The following is a 13,800-nucleotide window of genomic DNA, read 5'->3' on the forward strand; positions in this document are numbered from 1 at the left end:
CTGGGGCTGGGGCTACAGCACAGCAGGGAGGACCAGTGCCATGGTCCACATCAGCAGCACGAAGCAGAGTGCAGCTCTGTCCCAGGCTATGCTGCAGGCAGCAAGAGGAGGGCAAGGAGCTCCAGGCAATCTGTCCTGCCCAGGCTGTAGAGCAGTGGCTGCAGCAGCTTTGGCTCACACAGGAGGCAGCAGAGAGAATCCAGCCCCAGCATGGGCTGGAGGAAGGAAGAGGAGATGCCTTTGGCATGACCCCTTCTCCTGCTCCACCCTGGCCACAGCCCCACCCTCTCAGCCCCCTGGCAGCATCTCCTGGCCAGCCTGCCCCTGCTCCTCAGAGCACAGGCACCAACCCCAGTCACTGGCCCAGCCAAGCAGCTCCCCACCACCCTTGAAGGACCACTCCCCATCCCCTTCCCCTGCTGGATGGGCAAGTGCCTCTGGGCAGCTCCTGCTGGCAACAGCACGAAGCTGGGCTCGCCAGTGACACTGAGCACTGCTTCAGCCCCTCTACGCCGCCATAGGCCCAGCACACACACACCTTCCCTCTGTGTCAGCAGACACCTGCCCCATCCCCTCCACACACCCCTGCCGCACACACATACATATGCCCCACACAACCCACCCCCTAGGCCCCTAACCCTAAGCAGCTCCTTGCAGGCTGGAAACCCATGGTTTCCTGTGGTTTTCTCCTTTGAAGGAAAAAATTCACGTTTTTCTGCAGCAAATGGAAGATCTGGATCTCTGGTCATAAATCACCCTCCTTTGTTGGCAATCTCAGCAGAGAGGTGAAGGCCCTACTAGGCCACTCAGACTGCATGCCCCACTCTGCCCAGGATCACTCCACTGCAGGACTGAAGAGCCAGTCTGAGGCTGAGGAAGCCTGCCCTGTCTTTGTTCGTGTTCTTTGAGGAAGTGATTGGTAGCTTAAGGCTCCAGGACTGAACAGCCAGCACCTTGACCAGAGCTAGAATATGAGGCATCCTTGCTGCTCACAGTACATGTGATTTCAGACAATCAGAGTGAGGAGGAAATGGAAAGAGAACAAACTGAGACCAATGAACACACAAATAAAAAACCTGCAATATAAAGCTCTGTCTCACCTTTGCCTCTGAGGCCTTGCGAAGGACCTCCTCCTGGATCTCAAAGGGTGCCGTCTCTCGGAAATCAATCACCTGGCTCTCGTTCTTTCGGATGTCATGAACCAGCATCACTCCCCCACTGCAAGAAGAACATGATGCGTGCACTGCATATTGGGCATTTCTTCTCTGGCTTAGGTCTGTAGTGACTGAAATTCTCACCATCTGAGCAGCGTGCGGAGCACTTTGCTGTCCACAGAGATCTTTGTCACTTTACAGGCCACACTGCAGTCATCATTAGGTCCCATGGCCCCGAGGTTAGTTGAGGGCCATAGCTATGGATCAATCAGCACTATCTCCATTCCATCGCCATTTTTGGTCACCTGTGCAAGGCTTCACAGCCCTCAAAGGTTCTGTACCCTGGTGCTTGAAAAATGGAATCCTTCTATACCACAGTCCTTCTCTCAGGAAGTCTCTCTGACCTAACTGCTGATTCTCCGGCCACAGTCAAATGTTTACTCTTATCAAGCCCATGAAATGAGGCGTACACCCAATGGAAGGGAGGGACCATCACCAAGGAGGACTATACCTCCATTCCTCAAGACGGTAGGGGAGCTGTTAGGAAGGCCAAGGCGGAGATGGAACTGGGACGAGCAACCCAGATCAAGGATAACAAGTCCTTTTTTAAATATATAGGGGGTAAAAAGAAGGTACCAGGTAATGTAGGGCCTCTGCAGGACACTTTAGGAAATCTGGTGGTTATACCAGATGACAAAGCTAACCTCTTTAATGATTTCTTTGCCTCCATTTTTTTGAACAGGGACCGGGGCATCCCCCCCTACAGGGAACCCCAACAGACCCAGAGGAGGCACAGCCAGGCCCAGGGTCAGAGAGGACCTAGTCAGGAAACTTCTGGTGGGACTAGATGTGTTCAAATCAGCAGGTCCTGACGATCTCCACCCCAGAGTGCTGAGGGAATTAGCTGAGGTCATTGCGGGACCCCTGGCACAGCTTTACAAGTACTTGTGGTGCTCTGGAGAGGTGCCGGAGGACTGGAAAAGGGCCAATGTGGTCCCCATTTTCAAAAAAAGGAGGAAGGAGGACCCAGGAAACTACAGGCCCGTTAGTCTCACCTCGGACCTGGGGAAGCTCTTTGAGAAAATTATCCAGGATCACATCTGCGAGGAGCCAGCAGGGGGGATCATGCTTAGGCGCAACCAACATGGGTTCATTCAAGGCAGGTCCTGTCAGACCAACCTGGTGGCCTTCTGCAACCAGGTCACAAAATCCTTGGATGCAGATGATGCGGTGGACGTAGTCTTTCTGGACTTTAGGAAGGCCTTCGACACTGTCTCTCACCCCATTCTCCTTAAGAAATTAGGCAACTGTGGCATCGATGCCTACACGGTCAGATGGGTCGCAAATTGGCTGGAGGGCCGCACCCAGAGGGTGGTGGTGAATGGGTCTTTTTCGACCTGGAGGGATGTAAGCAGTGGGGTCCCCCAGGGCTCGGTCCTTGGGCTTGCACCGTTCAACAACTTCATCAGCAACTTGGGCAAGGGTGAAAAGCACCTTGTTCAAATTCACGGATGACACTAAGATGTGGGGAGAAGTGGGCACGCTGGAGGAAAGGGACAGGCTGCAACTAGATCTGGACAGGTTACAGAGGTGGGCGGATGAGAACAGAATGGATTTCAATACTCACAAGTGTAAGGTACTGCACCTGGGGAGGAAGAACCAGCAGCATACCTACAGGCTGAGAAACTCCCTTCTTGTCAGCACAGAGGCTGAAAAGCATCTTGGAGTCATTACTGATTCCAAAATGAACATAGGCCGCCAATGTGGGGACGCAGTCAGGAAGGCCAACCGTACCTTGTCATGCATCCACAGATGCATTTCAAGCAGGTCCAAGGAGGTGATACTCCCCCTCTATATGACATTGGTCAGGCCACAGTTGGAGTACTGCATCCAGTTCTGGGTGCCGCCCTTCAAGAGGGATGTGGACAACATGGAGAGGGTCCAGAGGAGGGCCACTCACATGATCAGGGAGCAGCAGGGCAGGCCCTATGAGGAGAGGCTATAGTACCTGAACCTGTTCAGCTTCCACAAGAGAAGCTGACTGAGAGTAGATTCAGGCTAGATATCAAGAGGCACTACTTCACAGTCAGGGTGGCTAGGATCTGGAACCAACTTCCAAGAGAAGTGGTGCTCGCTCCTACCTTGGGGGTCTTCAGAAGGAGGCTGGATAATCACCTAGCCAGGGTCATTTAACCCCAGCATCCTTTCCTCCCCATGGCAGGGGGTTGGACTTGATGATCTACTTAGGTCCCTTCCAACCCCACCAACTATGAAACCAATAAAGTCAGGGGAAAGTGACCTGGAGTCTGTTCAGGTAGATGCATCCAACTTAACCTAAACTGTCAGCTGATGCCAATGGCTGAGTCTGTACTATCAGCAATAGTGTAAGAAGTACAAGGAATTTGGTCAAAGTGTCAGATGCCATGAAACAGAAAGGGAAAAAATCAACCTGGGATTTGTAAACTGAGCTCAGTTGATCTATAAGAGAACACAAGCCAAAGCCTTGCAGCCAAACCTCCAAGACCTTTTGGGAATAGGGGTATTTGAATCTACAGCATGGCCCAAATGTTACAAATGCCCCAGTATTTAAAATGAGCAAGAGCCAGACACCTTGACTTGAACAATAGACTGTTTCAAACTCAGACTTAAACACTGCTGTTTGAGCCTGTTTCTAACTTGTTCTGGAATCTGTATGAATTATGATGAATCTCGTTTGTTTCCAGTGGTGTACTCCTATGTAGTCAGTTCTCCACCACACAAAGCCACAGCTAGCCATCCCGCTTCAAGAGTGTAACAGAACAACCAAGTAAGTCTACAGTGTCTTCTTCAGAGTACCAGGCAGAAGGGCAATTTGGGGTTCAGACTCTGGTCTAGGATTGCCAAAACCTCCACTCAGTTCCTAGCTAAGTCACTGATTTCTAGCGCAACACTGGATATACCACCAGATCTCCCTGTGCCTATAAAATGGGGAAAATACTTCTTTTCTTGCTCCTTTGCCTCTCCTTTCTCCTCCCATATCTGTGTATATACCATCTAACACAACAGGAGTCTTTGGACTCTATGGCAGTACAAATAATGAGGCAACTCCTCTTGAGAGCAGAGTTCTCACAGGAACTTCTCTGACAATGGATTTTACCAGGATTCTTTGGTTGTACCCTCCCTTTATAATATATGTTTCATAACTGTTTGTGACGTGTGCATGGCAGGTCCAGCAAAAAATTATTTACTCAGAACTCTACCGTGTCCAGGCTCCAAAATAAACATTTGTTTATTAAATAAAAATTTGTTCAAGAATAGTTTTATGCTATTGTAGGTAAATTATAGCTTCTGAGTGTTCAAAGCAGCTATCATACAAATCATTTAATAATTACTACTCTCTTGCTCTTGCACAAGTGTTTAGAAGGCCCATGCCTTCTAAAGGACTTTCTAGGATGCATTACAGTGCATTACAATAGAAAATGCTCATCCAAAAGCATAATGCATAAACTCATCCAGGGAATCAAAGGGGGAGGTGTGATATATTGGTGAGGAAGGCAGTGAACTTGGGAGCAACTGCACTAGAAAAAATGTTTTTTGGTGTAAAAAAGGTTGAAGAATTTCCACTTTAAAAAGAAGTTACTTGTTACTGGTGATTCATATGAATAGAAATTTTAAGGCCAGAAAGGCTGGTTGTGACTATGTAGCAGGTCCAGCCTGGTTGGTGTCCTGCATAATACAGGCTATAAATTCCACAAAGCAAGTCTTGCACCAAGTCCCAACAAGATCAAGGGCCAAAGTGGACCAGCCTGATTAAGGCATGCCTGTTTCTGTAGCCAATGGAACAAAATGGAGGGAGGTGGTTGCCTCTGGAAGAATTTCTGGATAACATCTTTTATTGCAACACTTTCTAATATACTGTAGAATGTCTGTTAGGATATGTTGCTACTACACACTCCCCAAGTACTCAATTATAGCTGAGTCAACTTAAAATCATGCCTCTGGAACTATATCAAGACCACTTAACCATTCTGCTATTACACTCCCATCAAACCATGGGGCTTGTGGGTAAGTTTGTGTGTACTGTTTGAAAAGACTTCAAGTGGAGAACCTAGCACACCCCTTGGCACTTTGCTCCAATAGTTCCTTATACTCCCAGTTAACAATGGGCCCTTGTTACCGATTTGTACTTGTATAGTTTCAGCTTCCAGTAACTGATTGCTTTATGCCTTGTGACGCAACTCATGTACATTACCTGTTCCAAAGAGCTCACAAACTAAGGTCTTCTCTCTGCAACCTGAATGTTGATGATACTTAATCACAAAAAAGTCTCGTGAGCACAGTGGATCAACCGAGTTGTTACACAGTACTACAGCATAATTGGAGTAGTGGAACAGGGTCCTAATTTAAGAGAAGAACAGACAAGAGCTGACAAACCACAATAATTTGTTTCCAGGCAGGGGGTTGTAATCCGAGATCCCTGGCTCAAATCTAAAAATCCCCAGAAGAGAGGTGGATTGGGGGCACGTCAGTGGCTGGGTTACAGTGCAGTACAGTTACACTCTGTCTCCCAGAGACTGTCAGCAGCCATGGGAACCAGGACATAAATTAGAACAGCCTTGAGACAGCTCTCTTTTATACCAGCAGTTGTGCTCCAAAGGGATTGGGAATGAGGATCCCAGGGCAGATTCATCTCTAAAGAACATAACAGCTGATATCGAACTAGTCCATAATTAACCTATATTAAGACCCTACACTAGTTTTACTACAGGCAATAGAAAAACTCTGGCTGATTTCAACAGGAGCAAGGGCAGACCCTGTACTTCAAAGTGCTACATGTCTATCCTTTCATGACTCTTCTGTTCCATGCTGATGCTGTTAATAAGGCTGGCGCAGCTCCATCCAAGTGCTCCTCCTCCTCCATGTCCCAAAACAACAAACAATGAGGGCCTTTTCCTGATTATATAACCTGCAGCCTGAGCTAGATAACCTTGAGCTGCAACACCTACCACAGAGGAGGAGGCATACACTGTAAAGTACCAAAATAAATAAATCTTTATTTATAGGGCCACCAGAGAAGATTAAGCATAACTCTAGCACAGTTCAGGAAAATAAAGGAGCAGTACAGAAGTTGGGACAGACTTAAACTACCAGCAGGTATTTAGGGTATGACTATCAATTACCTCATTCATGAGCATGGGGCAGAGATGGACAGGGCAAGGGTAAGGTGGCTGTCCCTGGGCACTGACAGACATAGAAAAAACAAACAAACAAAACTTCCATGTGCTCTACCAGAAAAAGCAGCACATTGCTTCAACCCAGCTCCATAGCATCTGTATAGATCAGGCACTTCAGTGGGCCTTTTTGGCACTTTTAGCTAAAGTGGATTCAATCAGGTTTAGATAAAAGCACCAGAAAAGCCCTACTAAAGTGCCCAATCTCTACAGGCACTAGGAAAGCTGGGTGCAGCTAAGGTGCTGTCTGTTGGCATGTGTTGGGCTCAGTGAGGGAGCGCATTGAATTTAATGTAAAGCACGATTTGGGGGTTTTTTTCCACGTCTGCAAGCAGCCCCCATCCTTACCATTCATATTCCAGGTATATCTTCAGGGCTGTTGTACTTCCCATAGTTGCCTATGGACTCTGGGAAGCAGACAGTAACTACGGCGTACTGTAAACCTACCATTCCTCTAACATGCTGTCACTTTGGCTTTCATAGATTTCATAGACATTAGGGCTGGAAAGGACCTTGGGAGATCATCGAGTCCAGCCCCCTGCCCAAAGGGCAGGAAGTCAGCTGGGGTCATAGGATCCCAGCAAGATAAGCATCCAATTTACTCCTGAAGGTGTTCAATGTAGGTGCTTGAACCACCTCCGCTGGCAGACTGTTCCAGACCTTGGGGGCTCGGACAGTAAAGAAATTCTTCCTTATGTCCAGCCTGAAACGGTCTTGCAGGAGTTTGTGACCGTTCGACCTCGTCATCCCATGGGGCGCTCTGGTGAACCCTGGGAGCTGAGAGCAGCCTTGGCAGAGACCCCATGTCACTTCTCAACTCCCAGAAACAGCTTTCTCCTCAGGAAGAGTCATTCTTAGGGAGATAATTCTTCCAACTTGAAGAACTTCAGGTTCCAGGGCATCATTAGGGAGCCCTCAGTGTAAAGGAGAATCAGCTTGTCTGCTTAAAATGCAATTGTTCACCTGATATTTTAATCCCTGATTGGACTTGAAGAGCTCTGTGCCTCAGAAAACTTGAGTAGATAATACAGTTCTTAAATCCCTTCCCAGCTAGCCTGTCCATGTGCAAGTCATTTCTCTTTATTTTGTTTCTTGTTTTGCAGCATGGATGTGTTAACAGGCTTCGCAATCAAACAGGTTTCCACTTACAGCTTCTCCAAACTGCCTTGATGAGACATTATCAAGTGACAGCTTTTATGTAACGTTACCTGGGATTTCCTGGCACCCCGTTGGGCTGAAAGTTCAGGTTTCACTTGCATAACATTTTTCAAAACAAACACCTCAAAGAGGCAGCAGCTCCAGGTGAAGGAGAAAGTAAGAAGGGATTTCTGGGGGTCCAGGAAAGTGTAAGTAGAATTCTTCTCATGTTGACCATTTGGGGGTCCCTAAGGCATGCTAAGAGCTAATTTTGGCCCACTGTGAGCTGAGGTTGCACATATTAAAGCTGCTACTGCTGTTACATAAGGGGATGTAATTTACAGGTAAAAAAATCTTACTCAACACTTTAAAACACTAGGCCAAATCCTGAGGTGCATCTGAGATCACTCAGCACATTTGCGACAGAGGAATAATTAGATTTTCACTGTTTGCTTCTCATATCCAGGGGCCATGTTAACCCTGATGTAAGCTAGAGCAGCAAGATAAGGACTGTTCTCTTGGTAGCAGAACTCTACAGGGCAGCCCTCTCCTGGTAAACCTTTGTCTGCAACCAGCCTGGTGGAAAGCAGCCATAGAAGTGGAGAACTACAATTCTGATAATGATTTGGGGGCCACAGCTGCCTGATCACCAGTCCTCAGCATAATCATTCAAACTGCCTCTGGTAGGGAGGTGCAGAGTAGGGATGGGGGCATGGGAGGCTAATGTCACCCTCAGTCTTGCTCAGGCCTTGTGTTGAAGGACAGCCAAGAGCAAGACTGTGAGCAGGTTTTGTTCGAAGGCAAGCTGACTGATCACAAACCAAGGCAGTGTCTCCCCTACCCCTCCCAGGGAAAGGCAATGAGCCCAGGGTAACGCATACAGAGAAACTTCAGTCAAACTGCAGAGCTCTGTGCCACAAACCAGGCCAGCCTCCTAGTCTAAGGTCCAGGCCTGCTGCACTGCAGTCTTGGGCCTAACATTCTGCCCGTGCCCCAGACCCAGTGCCTTCCCTGTGCAACTGTTCCACAAGGATGTGACCCCTTATGACCCTCCACAACTAGCAGACAGTCCCCATATGGGTCAGTGGGCTCACAGAGCTGAAGCGGACATGCTGATGCTGAGGAGAGGGGACCTATACTAAGCCCAGAGCAGGAATTGTATCCAGACTGGCCCCATTATAGGATCCAACAGCCAGCAACCTGGGAGCTGGAATGGCTGCTGAACACAACCTGTAATACTCTCTCACCCAGCACCCTGACTAGCAGCCCTGTAAAGATGGGCAGACCCTGCAAGCTGACAGGACAACAACCAGTTTGCACCTACCCGCCAATACCTGACGTGTGGGGGTTGATTATCCCTGCACACAGAGCTGAAGCAATAGCTGCATCTACCGAGGACCCCTGCTTGTTGAGCACTTCAATCCCCAGAGTTGTGCAGGGAACAGCATCAGTGACCACAGCACCCTGGTGGAATATCTAGGAAAAGCAAGGAGTTAAGAGAAAGAGTCAGTTTCCATCTGCTGAAAGAAGGAGGGTTTCCCACGCTCACAGTCAAGCACAGGGGAGGCCCTGATCTGGGGCCCACTGTGAACCAGGGTACTGGCAGACAGTTCGTCTCTGTGTGCCATTCAAGGTGTCGGGTTTGATTTATGTGTTGCTAAGCAGATGGATTCTTGGCTGCCCGGCTCCTCATGCCGGAGCAGAGACTGTGCTTGGCTGGTGTTCCTCTCAGACAGAACGCCTCCAGTCACTAGCGCTGGTGAAGTGCCCCTGGCGCATACCTGGTGCTGCAACAGCTGCTAAAGCCATGCTGCAGCCATAAGACATCACAGCCTGGTCACAATTGTTATCAGCACAGGACTCAGATCAGCTGTCTCTGCTCCCTTCATGCCCATATTCCACATTTGCAAAATCCCTTGAAGGCCTTTATAAGACAGAACAAAAGTTGATGCCACAAGCAGCCCCATCAACTTTGTTCCTAATCATCCAAGTCACTTTAAGTGCAACCTTGGGAATAGAGCCCTTACTGCTCCCTCACATGTACAGCTACCCTGTGGCAGCAGGGCTGTGCCATTCCTCAAGAATGACAAGGAAAAGGCTTTGTTTGTACTCTGTTCAGCATCTAGGGACTGTATAATTATACAGTCAGGTAGATACCTGTTGTAAATTAATGCATTTTTGACATTGACAAGAGGACAAATCATTGAAGAAGAAAAGATGCTTTTTTCCAATTCTAGGACCTATCCCAGGATCCTCCTGACACTTACCCTGACTTTCTTTCCCTGTTGCCAATAACAAAAAAGGCAGGATGGTCACAACCTGTGGAAACTGGCTTAAGCCCCTTCTACCCTCTGCTCATCCCCCTCCATTTACACTACATTCCAACACCTAAATAGATGTGAGTAGATGTTTTGAAATATATTTTGTCAAAAGTACAAAGTTTTAGTGGGATGAGACCTCCCTACAGTGCTCCCTCTGTTGTCAAACCTTTGCAAATAATTAACAAGAGACCGCAGATTCAGTGTGCAGTGTGAAATCTGTGAGAACTTAGAAGGAATAGCAAGAAATTCCATGGGTCTAAGAATATTCTGCACAAATAATGGGCACAAAATATACAGATCAGCAACATCTATTCATTTCATATTGTGCTTATCAGAAAAGAGTCCATTTAACAAATAAAAGATATCAGATTTACCTAAAGAACCTTGTCTGTCCATTTAACAAAGGCACCTTCTCACTTAATAGCTGAGCTGCTTTCTGCCTGTGTCAAAGTTCTGCTGTTTACCTCTGCTAGGACCACCAGTCTATGTAGGGAAGAATGAGCTGGATTCTGTTCTCTCTCATCAACACAGCTTCTCAGCTACTTCTGGTTGCAAAGCATTCTGTCCCCAGGCATGATGCAGAAGTAGAGCGAACCCATGTGGACTCTGAGAGCTCACAGGGTGGGTATGACACTGGCTGTTAGAAACATTAGCTTGTGCCAGTGGAACAACTGAGTGAGAATCAGAATGGAGCTTTTTCATGTTAATTTTCTAGCTGCTTTTTGGACCTAACCATCACTTGGATGCTTTATTAACAGTTAAGGATGAAGGGGGTGAGGGGGCTGTAGTTTTCAGCAGGGAATTCTTCCCTTTTCCAGACTGTCATAATTTAAAAAAATAATCAAACACCTCATCATACCTGAGGGTCCCCGAAATAGATTTGCATGATTAGGGCCACCGTGACCCCTGTAGCAAAAGTCAAGCAGGCAGTGATGATAACAGTCAGCCCATCTTGACGGCAGCTGCAGTCCCCTGAGAATGGGTCCTTGCTAGTTTCTCGAAGGGGGGAGACATCCTGACTGCCCATTTCTGATGAAGACGAAGGCAGGCGCTGAAGGCGAGCTGATTTCAGGAAGGAGTCTGGATCTTCATGGGCAGGAGGGAGAGGGAACAAGTGTTAGATATTAAACAAACTTGGGCTTTTATTCCAATGCACGCACTGCACTATAATTATATCTGTCCCAGTTCCAGCAAAGCTATTCAGTTTCCTAAGCTTTCAGTAGATTTTTTTGGCTTAAATACTGCTGAGAGTCATTTTACTCCTACCTTTCTTTAACCCTTGTTATTCTCTAGGGCAGTGATTCTCAACCAATGCCATGAGAACCTTTGACAGATGCCAAGGGAAGTGTGAGAAGATAAGCAGATGAGGCTTATCTGCCTTATCTGCTGCAGGCTCCAGGTGTGAGAAGAAAAGCAAATAAGGGCAGATTCAGCCTCTCTCTGCCTGGCTGCTCCCCAACCCTCATTACCCATCCCCTCTGCAAGAAGTTAAGCACTGTAATAAATTAGATTCTAAAAATGAGGTGCCACTCAATTCATAACAGTTATGGAGATGTGTCTTGAGTCTGACAAGGGGTGCCTTGAATTTTAAAAAGTTGAGAACCACTGCTCTAGGAGAAAGTCCAAAAGACTGACTAGTAACTTGTATGAATTTTGCTTGATATTGCAGATGGATGGGCAAACCCAGGGCACCAAAATCTCCAACAGCAAACCCATGATAGCTATCTTGGTTGGATTACACAGAATCTATTTGCAGACAGGTCTCAGAAACTAGAGACATCACAGTTCAGCCCAAAGTCCATTGCCCATGATTAGGGAGCTGCGCTTAGGAGAAATCAACTCAGAAAATAGACCCAAATCAAAATATTAGGCACTAACACAAGAATTACCAGGAATAAAAACTGGAAGAGAGGCAGTAGAGGGAGTAGGAAACATCTATACACATTAGCAATTCACAACACTCAACTAAACCTAAAATAATTCAGCAGACATGAAGACTTCTTCACTATCTCACCATGTAAGTCTTTAGAACAGCGACTCTCAATCAGGGTGCCACAGCATCCTGGGAGGGTTGCGTGATCCCTTTAAGGGAGCCTTGATGTGTCACGTAATATTAGCACTGAGAGATGTGGACACACCCACACGATTCACAAGAAACTCAAGGATTTCAATAAAGGAATCCACAGTGTCAAAAACATTCTGACCTTTTGTGGTCTTTCTGAGTTCTCTGCAACAGAATAATTATTTTGTTTTTCCAAAGTCAAAAAAAAATTAAAGCTAATAGTTAGAATTTTCCAAGGGATGCCTTAAGTATAATAAAGTCTGCCTGGAGTCTAAAAAGGTTGAGAACTATTGCTTTAGACCAGAGTTGTCAGACATATGACCTGCAGGCCATGTCCAGTCTGTGGATCTCTATGATCTGACACATGGATCTTAAAACAACCCCATGCAGCATGCACTGGCCTCAGCCTTGTGTATTTTATGTGGTGCCCATGGCAAACTGGCCCTGTATACTTGCTCTGAGGCTGAATGTGGCCCACAGACTGCCACTGCACACTGAAGCCAGCGTGCAGGGCTGGCCAGCACAGGCTTTGCATGCAGCATACACTGGGTCCAGTCCCATGTGCTGTCTGCAACATGTGCCAGCCTCTGTCTGAGACTTGCACTGCATGGATGAGTTTGACACGTCTGCTTTAGCTTGATAAGAACAGCTTCAAAAGCAGGTAACTCAACAGACCTACAATGCCAGAAGTGCTAAATGCAACACAATGAATTTCTGATTTCCCAGGTTTTAACGGGGAGGAAAAAGCCACAACAGAAAACAAAGTGCACTTCAGGTCTAAGTGACTTTAACGCGTATTCAGTATTAAATGGTCTCCAAGTCTATACTTGCTTCAGCTGACTTTTTAATGCAGTTTTGGATTATGAGAAGGGTTTGCAGAAAGAACGTTAATTGCCATTAATGGCCACCTGGGTTATGAACCCAAATCAGCTGCAGCTTATATTCTACTTTATATAATACAAAGAAATTTATAATCACACCAATTGTTACCATCCTTCTGTGGTCAAATACACCCCAGTTGGCTCAGACAACATCATACAACCAAAGAAAATTTTACACAGTTCTGAGGTTGCTTCCAGTGTTTACTGCTTAGTCATCATTGGCTGGTTATTTTTCACTGGGGACCAGCCAGTCATTGGCTGGGACATATGACAAGAACCTATCACGCCCAACTTGATTGTCTTTGGTCATTGAAGCAGCAGGCCTTTTTGCTGAATCTCCACCTACTTCCCACCCACTCTGGGTTATTTTGGGGCAATAGTTACTTGAGCTCTCACAGTCATCTTCCCTATGCTTCTCTGAAGCAAATCTCCACTGGAGCGGCACTGTCAGAACTCAGGTGATCTCGAGGGTAAGTAATGCCATGGACCTTACTGGTATCACTCCTGCCTTATACTGGCATAACACAAAGGAGTGTCAGGCTTCTTTGAAGGGGTATTGTGTAGCAAACCCAAATGTTCCTGGGGAAGAGGCTAGGCCCCAGAACTCAGCAGGAAACCAGTTTGAGACCCCAGAGCTGCACAAGTGAAATGGCTGGCTATTCCTCAACAGGTTGTCAGAAAGGCCATGTGTGAACTAGATTTGTGGCTCATGGGTAGGAAAGACTGGCATTTAGTTTGGACCTTTCACCCTGGCAGGTCTTCTGCTGCCAGAGGTACTATCTCCAGCTAGTGGCCTTTTGAACGGCAACTCAAAAGCAGGAACAGTCCATGCACCTGCTCAGAGAAGAGAGGCACAAAGCTACATGCAGTTGGACAGTGCTGGAACAGGATTGTCTGTCCCTATCAGAGCTGAGGAGCATTAAGGAGCAGCTAGCCCTGTCCTGAGTAAGGCTGGCTGACAGATGAGAAAGAGCCATGGGATAGTATAAGGTCCCACCCCTAACCCCTGACCTTTGGCACCAGAAGTCCCTCCCC

At 47.1% G+C, this 13,800-nt stretch overlaps 1 protein-coding gene across 1 annotated transcript in view; it reads right to left on the minus strand.

Moving 5' to 3' along the window:
- GGT7 (gamma-glutamyltransferase 7) overlaps positions 1-10,932 on the minus strand; it is a 56,281-nt gene extending 45,349 nt beyond the window's left edge. The window contains exons 1-3 of the mRNA XM_019539740.1: positions 10,682-10,932; positions 8,826-8,977; positions 1,101-1,218 (exon numbers count right to left, since the gene is read on the minus strand). Coding sequence (XP_019395285.1) covers positions 1,101-1,218; positions 8,826-8,977; positions 10,682-10,849 — 438 coding nt within the window. The 5' untranslated portion in view covers positions 10,850-10,932. The remainder of the gene's footprint in view (positions 1-1,100; positions 1,219-8,825; positions 8,978-10,681) is intronic.
- Positions 10,933-13,800: the final 2,868 nt, after the last annotated feature.

This window comes from Crocodylus porosus, unplaced genomic scaffold, assembly GCF_001723895.1.
Source record: "Crocodylus porosus isolate Cpor-Errol unplaced genomic scaffold, CroPor_comp1, whole genome shotgun sequence".
NCBI classification, from domain to species: Eukaryota; Metazoa; Chordata; order Crocodylia; family Crocodylidae; genus Crocodylus; species Crocodylus porosus.